The 20,682-nt window shown below is 36.7% G+C and overlaps 2 protein-coding genes across 3 annotated transcripts in view; one reads left to right on the forward strand and one right to left on the reverse strand.

Annotated features, from left to right (window-relative positions):
- Nucleotides 1-45: 45 nt before the first annotated feature.
- The window catches only part of LOC134745986 (uncharacterized), a 49,372-nt gene continuing 28,735 nt past the window's right edge, over nucleotides 46-20,682 (reverse strand). The window contains exons 4-7 of the mRNA XM_063680151.1: nucleotides 11,359-11,441; nucleotides 1,778-1,880; nucleotides 548-762; nucleotides 46-201 (exon numbers count right to left, since the gene is read on the reverse strand). Of these exons, the coding sequence (XP_063536221.1) occupies nucleotides 102-201; nucleotides 548-762; nucleotides 1,778-1,880; nucleotides 11,359-11,441 (501 nt within the window). The 3' untranslated portion in view covers nucleotides 46-101. The remainder of the gene's footprint in view (nucleotides 202-547; nucleotides 763-1,777; nucleotides 1,881-11,358; nucleotides 11,442-20,682) is intronic.
- The window catches only part of LOC134745991 (transforming growth factor beta-1-induced transcript 1 protein), a 31,597-nt gene continuing 24,314 nt past the window's right edge, over nucleotides 13,400-20,682 (forward strand). The window contains exon 1 of one of the 2 annotated variants that reach the window (XM_063680156.1): nucleotides 13,400-13,502. In XM_063680156.1, coding sequence (XP_063536226.1) covers nucleotides 13,494-13,502 — 9 coding nt within the window. In that variant the 5' untranslated portion in view covers nucleotides 13,400-13,493. The remainder of the gene's footprint in view (nucleotides 13,503-20,682) is intronic. The other variant, XM_063680157.1, reaches the window with a different exon arrangement.

The raw sequence follows: 20,682 nt of genomic DNA on the forward strand, positions 1-20,682 counted from the left end.
TATTCTATTGGAATATGTACCTATTTAAAATTGTAACAAAACAAATCGAAAGCCAAATACATTTATTTCAAACATCAAAAAATATAATAAGTGCATAAAAATCACTGTGTCTCACTTTTGTATAGTTCTCCAATGATATCCTCTAACTGCATCTCTTTCGCACAAGACGTCAGGATTTCATCTATGATCTGTTCTGATATTCTGAAAACAATGAAATAATTTTTATTTGAATATGTATTTATTCTTTGACTTAGGAGATGTACAAAAATGCTCTTCCAGTACTATTACTGATTAGTGATCTGCCGATTCTGTAATCCTTAATAAGGCTGATAGAAACTACTCAAAATCGAACTCCACCACTTTTAAATAAAGTCTATGCCTAAGGAGGCAGTTCTCTACTTTGCCTGCTACAAATTTGGAAGCAGTAGCGGCAAAGCAACGAGTTGTTTTAGACAGTTACTGCACGGGTGAACTCCTTGCTCTATGGTTCAAACAAACAGTTGAATATAATGATGTGACTTTCGACAACCGGTGTTCCCACACTTACTTGCCGATCATCTCCCAGGGCTTTCCGACCCTGCTGTTGGCATACATGGGGCTGGACAGCATGTGCTGCACGAACTTGGTGCGGTATTGGAATAGCGCGTCCGTGGCCGAGCTGCTCCGGCTGAAGCTGAGCCGGTAGCGGTCGAGGTCTTTAACTGGAGCTTTGGTGGAGAATTGTGGCTTTGGAGCTTGCTTTTGGATTGTTTCTTCTAGTATCTGGTTGTAGGGAAATAATGGTTAAATGGCTTCAAAGCTACGGTAAACCGAGGCGAATCGGATTAAGATAAAAATCTTTTGGTATTTGAAATCATCGTCTATAATTTAGTACCGTAACTCCCAAAAGTTTTGATTCAATGCTTCCACTATTGAATTGAGTAAATAAAAACGGTCATTAATTACCCCCGTAAATAAGCACGTGTAAAATTAGTATCAGTAGTAGACGTAGAAATAAGTAGTATTTAGTTGGTATGAGAATCAACCGCGCGCGACGTCTTTGCATCACTTTTCATTGTCACTTTCCGTATTGCGAACCGTACCTTTATATTTTTTTGTGTCATGTGTGCTACATTACGGACTAGGTACAGTGAGGTTCAAAATTCGAACCTCACTGTAAATTACCTCCGCAGAACGGTTGCCTCAAGTGGGCATAATTTCCCGTGAGTTCGAAACGCTGGAGTTCATATATTGCTAATCTGCTGACGATCAAGGTTTAGTCGATATAATAAAATTTGCACGCATTCACCGCCTTATAAAAAAATTGGGATATCAGTGCAAATTAAACTTTTCACATCACCGATTCGAAAAAGGGGTTTTTCTTCCCTGCTAGGAGGGATCAAAGTGGCAATTTCCTTCCCTGCTAGGAGGGATCAAACTAACACTTTTCTGTTCTAGGACACTACTTTTGCATTTTTTTGCACATTATTTTTTTAGCTTATATAATATTTTTAAACATCATAATTACCTCATAGGTGATGTGAAAAGCAGTACGTGTCACATGGTAGCAAAATTATTTCCATCTTGGGCGTAACACACTTGAATCCCTCACTACGCTCAGGATTCTACATTAGAATCCCTCGTTACTCTCGGGATTCTATTATAGAATCTTTCGCTTCGTTTAGGATTCAATGTACGCCCTCGCCGTAAATATGTCATTTTGCTCCCTAGTAACACAATCTACTATTTCATCATCATCAATCATCTATACTCGGACATGTTTAGCAAGAGTCAGTACCCGCAACAGCTGAGGTGTGCCGAGCGAAGGTGACCGTGGGCTGCCACCGTTGACACAAAGTAGCTGGGCGTTCTTGAATCCTGATGCTCGCTCCCTCGGGCTTCTAGGGGAAGGAAAGGTGAATTTATACTTGAAACTACTTTTTCAACTATTTCGAAACAATATTCGCAACGGGTTCCGTACCCAAAAGGGTAAAAACGGGACCCTATTACTAAGAATTCGCTGTCCGTCCGTCTGTCACCAGGCTGTATCTCATGAACCGTGATAGCTAGACAGTTGAAATGTTCACAGATGATGTATTTCTGTTGCTGCTATAATAACAAATACTAAAAACAGAATAAATAAATATTTAAGTGGGGCTGGATTTTTTGCCGTTTTGTGCGTAATGGTACGGAACCCTTCGTGCGCGAGTCCGACTCGCACTTGGCCGGTTTTTGTTTCGCCGTTGGCGCACAACACAACAGTAGGTATTAGGTAACAGCTTGCGTAGCTAAAACGCTAAAAATCGCTTTTAAAAATACAAATTTCACTATGGTGATTCAATTATTACCCAGTCAAATTTTTTATAGATCTTCTATTACATTTGTAATTAATCAACATACACTTAGCGTATTAATGGGAACGTGCAACGAAAATTCTATCAAATTAGGTACTAAATTGCCAATTAACATAAAAACTAATTTCAATTAACCCCACCCTAGACTAATGTCTCTAATGAATTAATGGTTTGCTCTATCCAATTTAATTTATGTTAAGTAATGTAGTAATATAATAATGATTAATGTGGTTTAATGATTTAATTTTATGTAACGTTTAAATTGTAATATCTTGTAGATAGATAAACCATTTATTCGCTTGCCACAATACACACATATAGACAAAAAATAGAAACAATAACAATACCAAAATAAAATAAAGAACAAGAAGCATCGAAAAAAGGTAGGTAGGTTTGCTGCCTGTGTGCGTTACAGCAAAACAAAAGGGTTCTGGGCCAGAACTTCTGGCTCAGTAATCCTCCTCCTCCTCCCCTCCTCCTCCTCCTCCTCCTCCTCCTTGCTCCTTGGCTCCTTGTATATATCCTTTACTTTATGGTTTACTTTAGAAATGACATTTGCAAAAAAAAAACTAACTGGATTACCACACTTGTTCTGTCCAAACTTTAACCAATTAGGCAAGTCAATAAAAATATTTAAATAGATTATTATAACGTGTATCAGATGGATTAGAAGATAGCAGATCCGCCCACTCACGAATTAATTAACAATCTTTGAAATAAAAGAAAAACCGGCCAAGTGCGAGTCGGACTCGCGCACGAAGGGTTCCGTACCATTACGCATAAAACGGCAAAAAAATCACGTTTGTTGTATGGGAGCCCAACTTAAATATTTATTTTAGTCAGTTTTTAGTATATGTTCGCCGCTATGGCAATAGAAATAACATGATCTGTGAAAATTTCAACTGTTAGCTATCACGGTTCACGAGAAGCCTGGTGACAGACAAACAGACAGACAGACAGACAGCGGAGTCTTAGTAATAGGGTCCCGTTTTTACCCTTTGGGTACGGAACCCTAAAAATGGAGACGAATTCTGCTGTTGATATAAACACAACTGGATTAAGCGGTTGCGTTCTTATACAAAATTGAAAAGGCAAAAGGGGCATGAAAACCTTAATGAGAACACTGGTTCTCATTAAGGTTTTCATGCCCCTTTTGCCTACTAAAAACTAAACAAATCTACTGAGATTTGTTTAGTTCTTTTCAGTCATTAAACCCATTAAGGACAACGAAAAACGCCTGATCTAATAAATGTCCTTTGGTGCGTACCTACGTAAGTTTACTCGGTCGGGTGCCACAGTAGAAGGCTATTAACTTGGCAATATATCAGAAGGGAGCGGAGGGAGTCGCCGACCCTCAATGTCACGAGTCTAGACGATCCCATAAAAACCCATGTTTTGACATTGCTATTATCCATATAGCATCCTAAGAGTGTTTGCTGAGAGATGGGATTCACCGATGCTCCAAAGCTGGATTAATATGCACTCCAGCTTTGTAAATTATAACTGGTAACACACTCCGGATTGCGTTGTCTTAATTAGCATTTATTATCTATTGAATATTTTTTGTGTTTTTAATTTATAAAATTTGACAAATTTGAATACTTGTAATTTTAATTGTAATAATTGTAATTTTAATTGTAATAATTGTAATTTTAATTATTATTGAATTTTATTTATTGAATTTTTAATTTAAATTATTTAATTTCAATTGTATTGTATTGAATTGTATTGTGTTGAGTTTTAATTATTTGTTGCATTTTCTAGTCAAAAATGATGATAATTTGTGGTGATATGTTAGATTTATAAGGCTCATCCGGTGTGTCCTAGCCCTAAGTTAGCTCCTAGTCATTAGTTAATTTGCATGTTAATTTGTTTTGTAATAGCACTAACATTATTTTTATTAGCTATGTAAGTTACTAACACATATGGGTGTATTAGGCCTGAAATAAATGACAATTTAATTTAATTTAATTTAATTTATTATACACTTACTTAGCACTAATATAGGTACCTAACCTACTGTGCTCTTGTTTCTAGGGTTCCGGACCCAAAGGGTAAAAGCGGGACCCTATTACTAAGTCTCCGCTGTCCGTCCGTCTGTCTGTCTGTCACCAGGCTGTATCTCATGAACCGTAATAGACAGTTGAAATTTTCAGAGCTGATGTATTTTTGTTGCCGCTATAACAACAAATACTAAAAAGTACGGAACCGTCGGTGCGCGAGTCCGACTCGCACTTGGTGGGTTTTTTGATATTTTATCTTGTTTAAATGTTGTCGCATTCACTGTCTTCCGAGCCGAGGGTCTGTTTTTTTCAACCTAGAATCTAATCTAATCTAAGCCGTAGATATTGGGATTAGTTCGGTTTCCTCGCGATTTTTTGTTTTACCAAAGAACAACTATTATTTCAAAATAATGGCGGTGATCGTCTATGTAATTTCTTTGACAGGCAAATTTTTTTCTGATTAGAAACGATTGTAGAAAACCGGACAAGTGCGAGTCGGACGCGCGCACCGACGGTTCCGTACTTTTTAGTATTTGTTGTTATAGCGGCAACAGAAATACATCATCTGTGAAAATTTCAACTGTCTAGCTATCACGGTTCATGAGATACAGCCTGGTGACAGACAGACGGACAGAGGAGTCTTGGTAATAGGGTCCCGTTTTTACCCTTTGGGTACGGAACCTTAAAACTACAGTAATGCTGCTTAAGTAAAAACAATAGGTTTTCAGAGCAGGGTGTCGCTGTTGTCACACTCATAATACACTTAGATAAGGATGAATCAATCTCTTGTTAGGTTATTGCTTCCAAGTAGGAAAGTGTCACAGATAGGTTTATTTTGTACCTAACTAGGGCTGAACATTCCTGCTGCAATACATTCACAAGGCAGTCTCTAGAATGGCTGAATAATTTTACACGATATTTTATCAGTCCTACCACAGCCCCTTATTTACGTTTAAAATGTGAAGTTTCTAAACTTCTGTACATTATATGAAGGGTACACGGAAAGAACATGTCTAGTCACTTTTTTCGGAAAATGAGATTTTCATCTCAAAATGTAGAGCTCCTAATAAACTATTAGTTATGTCTTTTGCTACCACTGTATAATATATGTAACACAACTTTTTTTTGTTAAAAAAGACCTGGTCACGGAATTACCATGCAGACATGGTTCCAAATTTTAAAACCGCGATTACTTAAAATGTTACTAAAGTGACTAGACATGTTCTTTCCGTGTACCCTTCATATTCTATGCCACGGCGAAAACACGTTTGGTTAGATTAGATATTTTGTACAAGTACTGAACCTAAAATGATATTTTTTGAGGAAATAAACCAAACGTTTTGTAGATAAACCAAACGTGTTGTTATTTTATAAACGTTATTCATAACATAAATAGGTACTTCGATGAGGCTGTACATTTTCCGTATGTAATTTTACCAATTTACTGTTACTATTACTACGATCCATACTATTATTCAGGATCCATTGTTGGAAATGGAGTGGGAAAGTGTATACTTTATTTACTGCTTGGATTTTATATAACAATGTAGGTATACTAATTGCCCACATTTGAAGAATAAGTTCATTTGAAACAGAAGGTTTTTATTATTTATTTTCTAATAAATAAATATATTTAACTTTGAACCGAAAGATAATATATTATATACTTAATGATTGCAGATTTAGTAAGTTGTTAGTTTATTTAATACTTTTGGAACAAATCTGAAGTTAGATCAGTTCAGTTTATTTGTATCGTACCAGTCAGTACCGCCGCCCCTGCTTTATATCCGGGCACGGTTATAGTATACTAAGTTACTAACACATTATTTTGTCTTTAGAACATCGTGCTAAAAACATTCGTCGATCGAATCGGAGATATTCTGAAAAAACTGTTAGGTTTTGGCCGATGGCCACGAAAAATAGCTACTATAGACACAGTGTAAAAAGTATACAGTGGACCGACGCCTTTGACGTGTACCGAGCTACTACCAATGGCGAATGTATGCACTATGCAGCTTGGGTGCGCGCGGTACACCCCTCGCCCATCGCACCCCGCACGATTGCCCTGTTTAGACGGCTTCGTCGAATGACTCAATGACTGTATTGTTTTATAGATTGTGCTATTGACACACATAATAAGGCACAAGTAATTAAGCGTGAGAGAAGTTAAGGGAAGTGTACAGTTCCGAGTACGAGCTTCGAGGAAATGCTTGCACCGTTTGCCTAGTCCCTACGCCTATCCAGATACTTCCACCCCCACACTTCCCTGTTTCTTCAGACTGAACTCCTTGGCTTTTGTGTTCTAATAGATCCTATCAGACTTGGAGCACCTTGAGATCTTATACTGGTTGTAATATTTGGACTGTGACTCATGCTTGTCTAAAGCAAGAATCTCCCTTGTTTCGAAGGTCCCACACAGTCAAACTTTAAAAAGGTAATAAATGCTTTATAGTTCAGTGATTATACTACTTTTTTTCCTGAAAAAGGGTGAAACAGTCGATAATCTCGTGACTTACGCCTGTTTGTCATGCGTCCTTGATATTTTACACGATGTTCCATACATACAGGAAAGTATTTGTTTCGGAATTATTAATTCGCGGCGCACTTTTACGAATCAGATTTAACAATAGTCATATATACTTAATTACGTATGTTTCCCGGAAATATATACACTCAAAGAATTTAATTTCCTACCTATTTTGTACTTTGTCACAGTGACAATACTGTGAGGTCTCTAGCGACTTTCATATTGATTGTCACTGTGACAAGGTACGAAATGGGTCGGTAATTAAATTATTTGACTGTAGTTCTAATTAAACAAATCTATATATTTAACGACAGCTGCGAATCATGAAACAAAGCTCATGTTCTGAAAGAATGACGCACAAGGCCGTCTCAATCTAAAATGCATTGTGAAGAGATTATCTTATAACGCCACTTTCAGCGTTACACGAATGTCGTCGCAATGTCGATGTTATTAATAGGTACTGCGTAATCAGTAAGAATAGACAACTGAAATTACCTTTATTGTAACAATTATTGACAATAGGTGAATCAACATTTTCTAATCACTCGTTGCCATTGGTTACGGTCGCCGGGGTTACTCTTAAAACCCTTGTTTTATGGTATTTAAAATAACCAAACATACATTTTTATGGCAGTTATAACTGGAACGGGCTTGGAATGGGTCATCTACCTAGTTAGCATATTACTTGTAGTACTTATAACATCTCTTCAAACTATGCTACTATCGTCGCCTGGCTGACAAAACAGAATAACAACAAAAAAGTTGATCCGCCCTTAAACTAAAATGTTGAATTTCGATGTTCGCGCATCCACTGTACACCTTTTAAGGGCGGATCAACTTTTTTGTTCTCTCTACTTGTATATAGATGCGAGTTACAAGAAGACTCTGAAATTCGAGAATCACGGCAAGCGAAGCGCCCAGATCATGCAAAATTGATAGTGTAACTTTAAATGCATGGTGTATGGGTGTGGGCGGCTTTTAGGCAGCGTGCAGCGGGTTCTTGCGACTATTAAACGGAAGTGTGTGTGTGTGTGTGGCGTCGTGCATCAAGTACCCCAACGAAAACTATCCAGAACCATCATCATCATCATCATTGGCCACAGCATCTTTACAGATGATAGTTGCAGCGACTAGAAGTATTTTGAGGAGGTAGTCTACAGTCTACATCGACTGCGGTGACTGTATAGACCAATGGCCGATCGGCATTTCCTGCCGCACCGATCACAGATGTGTCTTGACTCCTGGGTGGTCCAGCAGCTCTGCGAATTCGTTTCTGCTTAAGGTGATCCAACCAGAGCTCGTCGTGCTTTGCCATGCCTTAACCAGCCAGAACCGTTATTGTCAATATATGTCAAAAATAGTATACGAAATGACTGTTAATTGTTAACCAGCTCACCACAAGCACGTCGTCAATTTGAATGCAAATGGCGCATTATGAAAGGAGCCGCTGAATCAATAAGTCTCTATGACCTAACAATACGCGTGACCTGGTCTTTTATGATGCCCTAATTTAGGTCCTCATAGGATGCCCTTCTCATTCTTTTTATAGAGAAGCGAAATAAAAGTTTTATGATCGTACTTTAGACAGCTCTTAAGGCTCTCGTACATTTAATTATAGTATTGGTATCCTATGTAGTTATTGCGCATAATAGTATACGACATAAGGTCACCCTTAAATATGAACCTAGGTCTAGAGTACCCATATATTAACGTAGGACTCAGAAAACAAGAAGAGAATTTAAAAAACGACATATACAGGGTGGCTAAAAAATATGTGCCTTTCCGTTGCTAGGGAGGTTATGGGCTTATACTGAGCAACTTTTACTACCACGATAACCAACCACGATATCGCATAAAAAATTACCCTCCCATAGAAAATGGACCAGCCAAATTTTTTTTTTCGATTTTGGGGTGGTCCCATAGTAAAAGTTGCTCGGTATAATCCCAAAACTTCCCTGGCAAAGGGAATGTACTTATTTTTTAGCCACCGTGTATAGTGGTCGCAAGGTATTGTGTATACAAAACACCATAAACGATGAGGTACTTAGTTAAATGATGTAAAAGCAGACCATCTTCCTGTTTTTAAAGTTGATATTCGTAATATAAATTAGCGACATTTCTGTACCTATTACGGCGGTAAAAGAGGTTTTGATACAATTTAAAGTAGTCTATGTATTTTCTAGAAACTACTGGGCGTAACATGTGTGACGGGTAAATCTTATCCGGTACCTATACCTAAAAACCGATATCAATAGGATTACCGAATGATAAACTTGATAGCAGCAAGCCGATCCGCTTAAATTATATCACAAATAACAATACCAAGTATTTGAGTATAAATAATAAAGTTATTGAGGAAACTGGCCATAAAAATGACATTCAAATTGTTATTCCATTGATACGCGAGTAAATTAGTTTGTTTCTGAATACAACAGTGTATATATATTATACACAGAGTATGGTAGTGTTATCAAATTGCTTAGCAATGAAAAAAGAGATCACTTTGTTTAGAAAATGGGATGTCTTAAGGGGCCCACTGACTATCAGTCCGCCGGACGATATTGGCCTGTCAGTTAGAATAAAAATTTGACAGTTCCGAACAACTGACAGGCCGATATCGTCCGGCGGACTGATAGTCAGTGGGCCCCTTTAAAAAAGTTCCCCATTTTAGGGTTCCGTAATATATAAATAATAAACGAAACTCGTCCAACCAACTCGACCAAGTCGTGTGGTCGTGTCGTGTAAGTCGTCTGTCTGTTTGTCACCGGGTTCGGCAGCTGTTGCATTTTTATGGCCCCTCTACACGATGGACCATCATAGAGGCCAATCTTAGTGGGCCACTATGATGGTCCATCGTGTAGAGGAGCCATTATGCAGCAAGCAAATCATAACAAAATGTAAGTAAGTTAAGAGCTTATAAATTACACTATCCTAATTTAGTGACTAACAAGAGGGACGCCGTTATACGTAAGAAATGATAGGATGTATCTCTTATCGCGTCTCACGTATAGCGGCATCCCTCTTGTTAGTCACTAAATTTAGCAAAGTGTAATAAGACCTTAAAGAACCTCCGCCTGCGCTGCGGGGACAGTCTATGAGAGTTATGAGACGAAGGTCCGCCCCTAGCATTCTCACTCTTTCTAAAGGTTAAATTACAAAATCTGGAGGCCAATTTGAACTACATATTGATGTCAAAATGATACCTAAATAATGTAATTTTGTCATCGTTCTTGCGTGTATTTCGCTCGTGCTTGTTCGTACATGTATTGGCGCGAGCGAGACGTATGGGCGAATGATAAATAAATGACGTCTTTTAGATATCATTTTCACTTTAAAAATGTAGTTCGAATTGACCTCCTGTTCTCAGTTGAGCTCTACAACATTTGAAGAATACAAGATATATGAACCATTAAGCTAATTAATAGCTTTTATTTAACTTTCCCTGTTATTAGTATGTTAGTGTGTGTCAAATCTAGGAAGCAAAATTCGACTTAATTTCCGATTGAGCTGAAAATTTGCATACATTATATAAATCGGATGACATGGAGCTGATCTGAAGAATCTGATGATGAAGACAGGAGGTGGCCATGGGAACTCTGTGATAAAACAACGCAAACTAGTTGTGTTTGGAGTTATTAGAAAAGTACAGACAGCGATACAAGCTTGTATCAAAAATGCAATTTTTGCCAAAAACTTATTTTACGGTACACTCGCGCGGCATGTTTGGGAGAGCCTATTAGGTCTCCATTTTCAAGAACTAACAGTGCATGAGTAGTAGTCACGATAGCCGCGCGCCGTGCTCGATATGTATATGGGGCATTTTCTATAAAAAGGGACCTTATTGTCGATGGCGCATACGCCACACAGCGTCGCGCGACGTTGTATTTATATCGGAGCATCGTTTATAATGGCGTAAGCGCCATCGACAATAAGGTCCCTTTTTATAGAAAATACCACATATGAACTACATTTCAAGGTCATGTCTGTCTATTACATATAAATATTGCTTATCTGTACGGAAACAATAATATGTAAATCTCATTCGGACATGTCTGATTTTATTATTTACCATACTAACTGTCTCTATGAGTAACACTTAATCCTTTAACCAAATATGCGACACTAATTACTCACCAAACGAATAGGCGTAACGTGGGTGTGACTACATATGACGTCTCTGTTTTTTTGGTATTGTGTGAGAGAGAGGATCGGTGATCGGTTCTTATGTAAAGGCGAAAAATTTTAATGAGTTAAGCGAATTAGCGGTATCTTTAGTGATATAGGAGTAAAAACCGGCCAAGTACGAGTTGGACTCTCGCACGAAGGTTTCCGTAACATTACGTAACATTACGCGGCCGGTTTTTATTGTTATTCTGTCCAGTTTGGTTTTGGTTATGGCGACCGTAACCATGGCAACGAGTAACAAGAAATTCACCCATATACTTTGATTATAGCTAGGTAGGTTTACTCGTAGGTAAAGACAAGATGTAAATACCTGAATTTGCTATTACACTGTGCCGCACACAACTGCCTCAGGAGCACAGACACGTCGCTCGTTGAGCTCACATCCTTGTCATCCTGAAACAAATTTGTTTCTATTACACATGTTACATTAATTGACACGCCCACGTTGACATTATAAAGGACCAGCGGCGGTATCATGGTCGCATTTTTATTAGAGATGCACCGGATATTGGGTTACTATCCGGCCTATCCGGCCCTAATTTTGATATCCGGCCCGAGACTGATAGTGATCCGGTATCCGGCCGGATAGTAACTGCTTGATTTTGGAGTAAACAAATTGGATTTATAAATCAGTCACGGTCATAATCGTACTCGTTTATTATTTTAAAACAATTTAAACATTCCACTCACTTGCACGCGCACTCATTTTGAACCTAGAAATGAGTCCGAGCGCGGACTTGAAAAACCGAAATGTAGGTATAGTTCCGCCGGCCGAATATTCGGCCGATGGTCAGGCTGAACACCTGGTATCCGGTCAAACAACTATCCGTTGCATCTCTAATTTTTATCACCTGTTATGCAATGCGTCACGTTCGCACTTACATATTTGTTAGAACGTGACAAACATGGTGACAAATGATAAAGAGCCGACCATCTTAGCCCTACAGACATAGGTAAGTAGATTCAGCATCAAATTGCTAGTGAAATCCGGTGACAAACTATGTAGTGATATTTATTGAGCAAGAAGCTCAAACTGTTAAGCAAGGAAAGTCACATTTGTAAATGGGGGGATAGCACACTGATGCGGCGCCAGTGTGATGGCTAGCCACCATAGTAAAGTCAAGTTACTCGAATGCCGCTGAGGCCTTGTCCCGGTGATGTCACGTCGGGATCGAACCCCGTCCTCCTAGCAGACGTAAACAGTTCCCGCGCCCCGTAAATGCAACCATTACGTCATGTCGCGATAAAGATGTAGCCTACAGATTCAAAACAGTAAAGCAACTCGGTAACTTTATTGTGACTACCGACATATTTTGTTACAATATTAGGATTTAAGTCAAGTTACTCGAATGCCGCAGAGGCCTTGTCCCGGTGATGTCACGCCGGGATCGAAGCCCGTCCTCCTCGCAGACGTAAACAGCTCCCGCGCCTCGTAAATGCAACTATTATACTTACTCGCTAATCATGTTGTCATTGCCAACGTATGTAAGTGCGATACGAGTTATGTCACATGATTATGAGCAGAGGCCGGAATCCTCGTGGCAGTTTTAATTAGGGACTTCTCATTTATCGACTTTCGATTTCGTGATATCGATACAATGTATACCTACATCATATCAAAAAAGATTAAATGTAGAGGTAAATAACAAGCGATCTCTTCTAGGTAACTTTTGAGTAGTTGAAAATGCGAAATAGAGATTTGCAATAAAAACAATGAAAACTTAATAATTCATAGTTTTACATTTAATTACTTCAGTTCCGTGTTTGTTTTCAATTTCACGTTAAAACTCTGTTATAGAGACGCTTTTATTCGTTGTTTAAGCATCGCAGACGTAAAAATGCATTTTTTGCTTCATTTATTAATTATTAATCGATACCATGAAGTGCAGGTTTTTTAAAACGCACCGATAATTAGCGGTAAGACTTCTAAAAAATACTATTTGTTAGAAATTAACTCGCAAACTTCAGGAGTCCCTCAGCTATTTCAGTTACTGTCATATTACTCATAAACCGTAATAGAATAGATGTCATATATCGCGATTTCTGGGTTGGTCCCATAGTAATAGTTGCTCAGTATAATCCCAAAACCTCAGGGAGGTTTTGAGATGCACTGCAACGGGAATGCACTTATCTTTTAGCCACCGTGTATAGGTATCAAATTGGTACCAAAGAAAAAGTGACCAAGCTCATAAGTGCCAAGAACATGTATATGGTGTAGTAAAAATATTAAATTTAATACGAATATTGTTATTTGCTAAGTTGTACTGTGATTATTATAACAGTACAACTGTACTTCCTAGTCACAGAGTTATCTTACTGCGGTAAAGGCGATGGCTGTACCTGTTCAGGCAGGCGGTCGCGCGGCGCCGGCAGTCCACAACACGACAGCACGCGAATCACACGCGCATACTATACCGATACCGGCCAGTTTGACAGTTACATACCATGGTGAGTGTTTGTAAACTTTGGCGCGAGATATGGAAAGAATGAAAGTGAATTTTAAGAAAAGTTTTAGGAGAATTTAACACATATATGTTTCAGTCGTTTGTATTATTTATGAAGTTTAAAAAAAACGATGGTACCGCGGTTTGTGATTTAGGTACCTAAGTTTAAATCTGTGGTCAGGACGTTGGTTATTTTGATTAACTTCTTACCAGGAAAAAAACTCCTAAACTTATTAAGTGTGGTAGTAAGTGTTAAATTTTTATTTGTAATGTTGTGGGAGTGTGTGTTTTTTTTTATGTCAATGAGAAACCTATCTGATAATAATCCAGCCTCTAATCAGTAATCTCATTTAATTCGTTTATAAGGAAAATGTTACTTATTGTTGTCAAAATTACGCCATAAAGATTCATTTAGAAATAAACCTTATCGGAAATAAACATAAAAAAAGGTTTATTTCTTCAAAATCACATTAATTTAATACGCAAGTATACAAAATTATATCATTAATACTTATCTATTATACTTTAAATACAACTGTCCCTAAAGCGGGCACAAAAAACACGAAATTTCACACGTTCACAGCTATAGTAATTAAAATTAGGTAAACAGATTAATTGAATCACCGTAACGGCAAATAACTTTTCGTCACAATTTACACGTAGCGAATTACTAGTTTCATGACTTCATGAAGAAACTGTTTCGGAAACCTTTCGTCGGCTGTATTTCTACGAAAACGAAAATACCGTAAAATGGTCCTACTTTGCACCAAATAATGAATACTTATAAAATATTAAAAAAAATATTCATTAGTAAAAATGATAAATTCATTTTCCTGAGCATATATATATATATTAATTAGAAATATAATTAACATTTTACAGAATACTTTGAGCATAATTAGAAATTACTTACAGTGGAGCAAGGTTATACGGTAACCCGTTGACGGGCAATGGGAACATTAATAACCTTGATCAGCTATGCGTGATGGTCAGGAATGTCATGGTACTCATAATTGATGACACTTTTTCTAAATAAATCTGTTCTGTATGTATTCTGGTTTTCTTTCAACCTTCAGCCATATTTTGCGAGGTGAATATATAGGTCATCAGTCTGTTGCTCAGTAGCAATATTCACTGCGGGACCAATCCCAAAATCATGATAAAAAATGGCTGACATACATTTTGGCTGATCAGATACCAATGTTTTCTATGGGAGTTTAATTTTTTTTCGCACCTTTCAATCCATCCCCGTAGTATGATAACATTGACAGCTAACTACCTATTATTTATATACTATGTCGATTTAATAGTCGCTATGACAATATTAGATGAGGTATGTTAGGTGCAGGGGGCATCGACCCCTCATGATGCCACTTTGATGCGTGGGCACCTAACCATTTTTAGGGTTCCGTACCCAAAGGGTAAACCTTACCTTGGATGTTCGAAGGTTAGTCTCTACCAACAAGCCAAGTTTTCGGAAGAATTAAATAAGAACTTACAGCTTTAGAACTTGCGAAGGTTATAATATAATTCGTATATGAGAACTAGCCAAGTCAAACCTTAGGCTTCAATATATTATCCTAAGTTTGAAGAAGAAATTATATTTTGAGTTGTTATAACATTTTTTATGTTGTTATAAATAAGTTTCAGGACTGACATTTGAACTTGGCACCTATTTAGATCTCACTTCTTTTGTCGTTGAAGTCAACAGCCAAGGCATATATAATAAAATGTTTAGATCAGTACGGTTTCACTCACTATTATTTTTAGTCGCTTTTGGCGACATGGGTGCACGACGTACAACCGCCGCGAACACTCGTGCCTGAGGAAGGATTCCCAAAGAATCCGAAACATGTCGCCAAAAGCGACTAAAAATAATAGTGAGTGAAGCCGTACTGATCTAAATATTTTGAAATATGTCTCACGATAGTTTAAGTTCGATTATTGCATATATAATATATTGAACTTGGCTCTCATTTCACATTTATGTTTTTGATGGGATTGTATCTTTGCTCTGACCATCGGCCACGTAGTTAACGCAGTATACAGCAGATGGCGCTGTGTTTTGTGTAACGAGAATGTTCGGTCGGAATTGTATGCATTAGCTTATCCTTTGTTTAGATCAATGGTCACAGGCCACAGCTGAATATTGATAATCCGTATATGTTATTTTAGCGTACACGCGCATACATCTAATCAGCAGCAGAAGATATTTGTTACGCGTTGCTGTGTACACAAACAAACTCGTTTACTTTGAAAGACACTTATAAATGGTTTCAAAAGCTACCTATATGTCACAATTGAATCTGATTGCCATTTTTAAAATTGAATGCACAAAACTATATATTTTTAACTAGAATGTAAATAATTACGCATAAGGCCATCTCCAACATTATAATAGTGATAAATATGTTTTGTCCTGAACGCAGTGTGCACGCCAGATACGAGAATAGGCGTTTTAGTGCGAAATAAAACATACCAGAATCTGGGTTGACGCGCTCGCGGAGCAATTAAAATAAAAGCTTAAAACATCATTTTATAATGTAATTGAAACAACGTTCTAAATACTTAGATTACTACAATGGTCGGGAAATAGAGAATTGCGGAGCAAATGCTATATAAATAGGTAGACAGACGTGCGAAGTGAGATCGTTTAGTAAATCGAGGCTCGCAATACCTAACCAGCTTGTGTAAAGCGGTTTTCTATCTGAAAGTAATTAATCTGAAAGGTCTTAAATGTATTGCAATACCCTCACAGGGTTGTGTTGAGACATGTAATGATTTATGAATAAGATCTTTTGTACACGCACTAAGCAAGGAATAAATGAAATGAAATAATGTAGTATAAAGTTTATTTACAGAGGGTACCGCAAACATCAAAAATTTAAATTTTGTTATCTGCCAATTTACACGAATATGTAAAAGCGATAGACCGTCAGATAATGAAATTTTGATTTTGTAGGCCCTCCTCAGGGTACGAGTAGCCGTGTCTGAATCGTGACGCTTTACAGTCTATTTTGAGCAATAGAACTAATATATTCATTAACCGACTTGATTTTCATAGAAGGAGGAGGTTCTGTATTCGGTTGTGGCTATTTTTTTTTAATTAATAATTTAAGTCGCACCTCCGGTCTTCATAACCAAATCACAGCTTGATGGTAGGTAGTGTGGGTACTACATATATATTGTATTGTCACCGAACGATATAGGTTACACACTTACACAGTGCCAAGTTTTCGTTATTCTGTGTCATATTGCGAAACCATTTTTCTTCATCTATCATAAATACCCCATAATGTTATACGAGTTCCGACTACGACGGAATAGCATTAGATTTAGGTTGTTTAAAAATAGGCATGGCTATGACCTTGACTCGTAAACATTAGGATGATTAAGGTAGTACTTTCTTATGAGCGCCACAAAGCCATAAAGATTTATCATGCGAATGTCGACTTTTATGACAAGCTATGATTAATATTCCGGCTTCATATCGTCTCGGGTAGGTAAACAAACATGCAAACTCTTGTATAACTATGACAGAAAAATTATAGAGTGACAGTTAAAAGAAAAATAAAACAAATAGTGGATACCCACTACCTATCTGCAATTTTATGCAAGTTATTGTGACCTTAATGAGTGTAGGAATAGAAAATAAAATGTGACAGACTATTATTAACCTAGATGAAGACTCAGTTTGGTTAGGAGCATCGGTTCCAGTGAATCCGAGGTTGTGGGTTCAATTCCCACTCGGGCCATATTCAATTAAACTATGTTTGATTAAAAGCTGTAGTTTCGTATCAGACGTATTTATTTATTTACATAATACATTTTGTAACTAATTTAGCTAAGTAGGTATCTTGTATAACTAACAGACATATAACACTGGCACTACTGGAATGACTACTTCTTAAGTTCAATGTCGTTATATTTTTTGTGATACCCACTACATATATAACATATAATGTATGTTTGCCATTTGCACTTCATCGATTGAAATAATTAAATTGATAAGTTTTTTGGTTTGCTGTAACAATTTACTGAAATTAGTAGTAAGTATACAATTAAATTCTACTAATGATTTAGGGCTATCAGATTTGCAATCTTAACATTTGACAGACAGACGCCTACACAATAGTTTCACAACTACAAATGGTACGATTAACAGGCACAAAAAATATCTCTTCATTTATCTATAGCTTTGTTTTTGTATATGTAGGTATACAATACCAAATTCGTTTGTTTTTATTAGCGTTAAAAAGAAGGGAAATATTAGGTCTAAAAATTCGATAGGTACGTCGAAATTTTTCTTCGTTCAATTATCGCACTTCAAAGAAAGATAGTGATGGAATTAGCCGTAATCGTACAAATTTAATGTTTCGAACTGAACATGTGTATGTGCGTAACGTACGCCACAGTGGCCTTACCAACTGCCCAATGTCAAGGAGTTTAAAAGTTCGATTTGACCATTATCTTGTTATTTTTAGCCCTCGAACTAGATATAGTTCTCATCTATAACGCTAAAAATTAGTAAGCTGAATCATTAGTTTGTTTAGTGAAGCTTTTTAATTATTCTCATTATAGATTTAGGCACTACTAGATTTAGATTTTGCCTCCATAATACGTGCCGAGCGAGATACAGATCTCTTCTAGACTATTAAATATGAATGTAATTTTTATACACAGATTTCGCAGTGCTAATTATTAACTCACTCAAGAATATTAAGTAGTAATAAGACACATAAGACTATGTTAAAAATTAAACTATTTTTTTAATTACATGCAAAATACTTCGCTACCAAAGAAACTATATTATTCCTGAAATGGCAGAAATTAGAAAGGGATAAAAGTCTCAGGGGTTACCAAGCAAAATTAAACTTTAATGTAATAAGAATATTCTATTTAGGTACCTATTGACTTTTTTTCTGCACTTGTTCCTTTTGTACAAAATTTCCGTGATTCTTATCAACAAACAAGATAATATAATCAGAGATGGGCAATATTCAAAAAATTTTTTATCGGAATAATCATTAGGCGAAAAAAAGTGTAAGATTTTACTGTCACAGACCATATTACTGCGATAGATGCAAATGTTTGATATTGGCGTCACATATTATCATATTACTACGTTCGAAGTATTTTGAACGTAGAATTGTTCGATAATCAGTGTTCCGTAGAGCCAAGCGTTGCGGTCGTACACTTGTCTTATAAAAACATGTGGTGAAACATAATCGCGTATTACACCACGTTGGTGTTTTTTGAGAATCCGTCTAATATTATAAATGTGAACGTTTGCATGATTGGCTGAACAATTTCAATGAAGTATGGCACGCAGTTCATAACCTATTAAGAGGGTGAAATGGGGTTACCACATTTACATTACCAAGTTCTACGCGAAAGCTGTTGCGGACTGTAGTAGCGTAATTGTAACAGCGTAGTTAAGGGGCCCACTGACTATCAATCTGCCGGACGATATCGGCCTGTCAGTTAGAACCACAGTTACAACAAAAATTTGACAGTTCCGATTGTTCCGAACAACTGACAGGCCGATATCGTCCGGCGGACTGATAGTCAGTGGGCCCCTTTAGAGTGGTCGTCATTCTCCCATTAACAGAAATTAAATATCTTAGACAGTTTTTTTGTGGTTGCCTGTTTTGTTAAGTCAGGCAATGATGTTTGGCATGGAATATCGAACAAGCTTACGATAGATGCGAAAATATCGTATATAAGTAGTTTGGCTCTTACCTGCACCCTTGAAATGAAATGAAATGAAATATATTTATTTGCATTAAGTGTGGTAACATTCATGGTCATAATATGTAAAATTAGATCACACACTTAGCTAATAATAAGCATGCAAAATTTTTTTTGTTTTAATGCCTTAACTATACAGACTAACAACTATAGGTATTTAAAATATTTACAAACATGCCATGATTTAAAAATTAAGTTAATACAACATTATATTACAAATTTCAAACATATTGTTCATGATAAATGCTAAATAAATAAATAAGGACAACACATTTTATTCATCGTTATAAGATTCTATAAATTCATTCATTGTATAAAAACTTTTTTCTTTCAACCATTTAAATAGATGCCGCCTAAAATGGGTTATCGATGGTTGTTGTCTTATTTCGAGAGGTAAATCGTTAAATATTTTTATTGACATAGAGTGACAATTTTTCCTCTGTAGCGCGCTTCTACATCTCGGCATAACTAATTTTGTAGGATCTCTGGGTCTGAGCCTAGGGTGTGTACTAACCGTTGTATATAAATGAGAATTTGTGTATACAAATATTGCGATTTCAAAAATGTATAATCCAGTGAGAGTCAAGAGGTTAAATTTTTTAAACAAAGGCCTACATGGTTCCAGACGTCCTTTCCCACTTATGGCTCTTACACATTTCTTTTGGACTAAGAACACTTGCCCTATATAGCTCGCATTACCCCAAATTATTAGACCATACCGTAATTGAGATGCAACATAACCATGGTATGCTGTTAGGGCAACTTTTTCACCAGCTACCCGGTTTAATTGTCTTAAGGCATATGTGAATTTTTCTAATTTGGTGCAAATGTTGTCTATATGGTATCTCCACTTACAATGACTGTCTACCAAAATACCTAAAAATTTGGTGACATAACCCTCATCAATAATTTCATCTTTACAATGAATATCTAACTTTGGAGTTTGTGTTCGTATATTGCAGAACTGAATGTATTTCGTTTTATTTATGTTTACTAACAAATCATTGTCTTCCAGCCAATTACATATAGAGTCAATAGCAAGATTTATATTATTCATAAAAGCATTATCATTAATGTCATTAGAAATTACGATTGAAATGTCATCTGCAAATAAAACTGTCTTATGATTACATACTTTTGAAAGGCACAGGTGTAAGATTTATACCAAATTATCAAAGTAATATAAATTATTATCAAGTAAAGGCACGTGCAAACATGTTGCGGTGCACATGCACGTGCAAAGCGGTTTTACTAATTCATTGACTTATGCCAAAACGACAGGTGTCAGATTCTTAGAAGCCTATCTTATTTATGACGACTCATAATAATAAACTTACATTTAAAAATAACGTAGTATTTACTCGTAGTCAATTTCAACGAAAAGGTCTACCAAATTATTTCACTCGAAAAACTACATGGACGGTAATCTTATGAACGAA

The sequence above is a fragment of the Cydia strobilella genome, chromosome 12 (assembly GCF_947568885.1).
Source record: "Cydia strobilella chromosome 12, ilCydStro3.1, whole genome shotgun sequence".
NCBI classification, from domain to species: domain Eukaryota; kingdom Metazoa; phylum Arthropoda; class Insecta; order Lepidoptera; family Tortricidae; genus Cydia; species Cydia strobilella.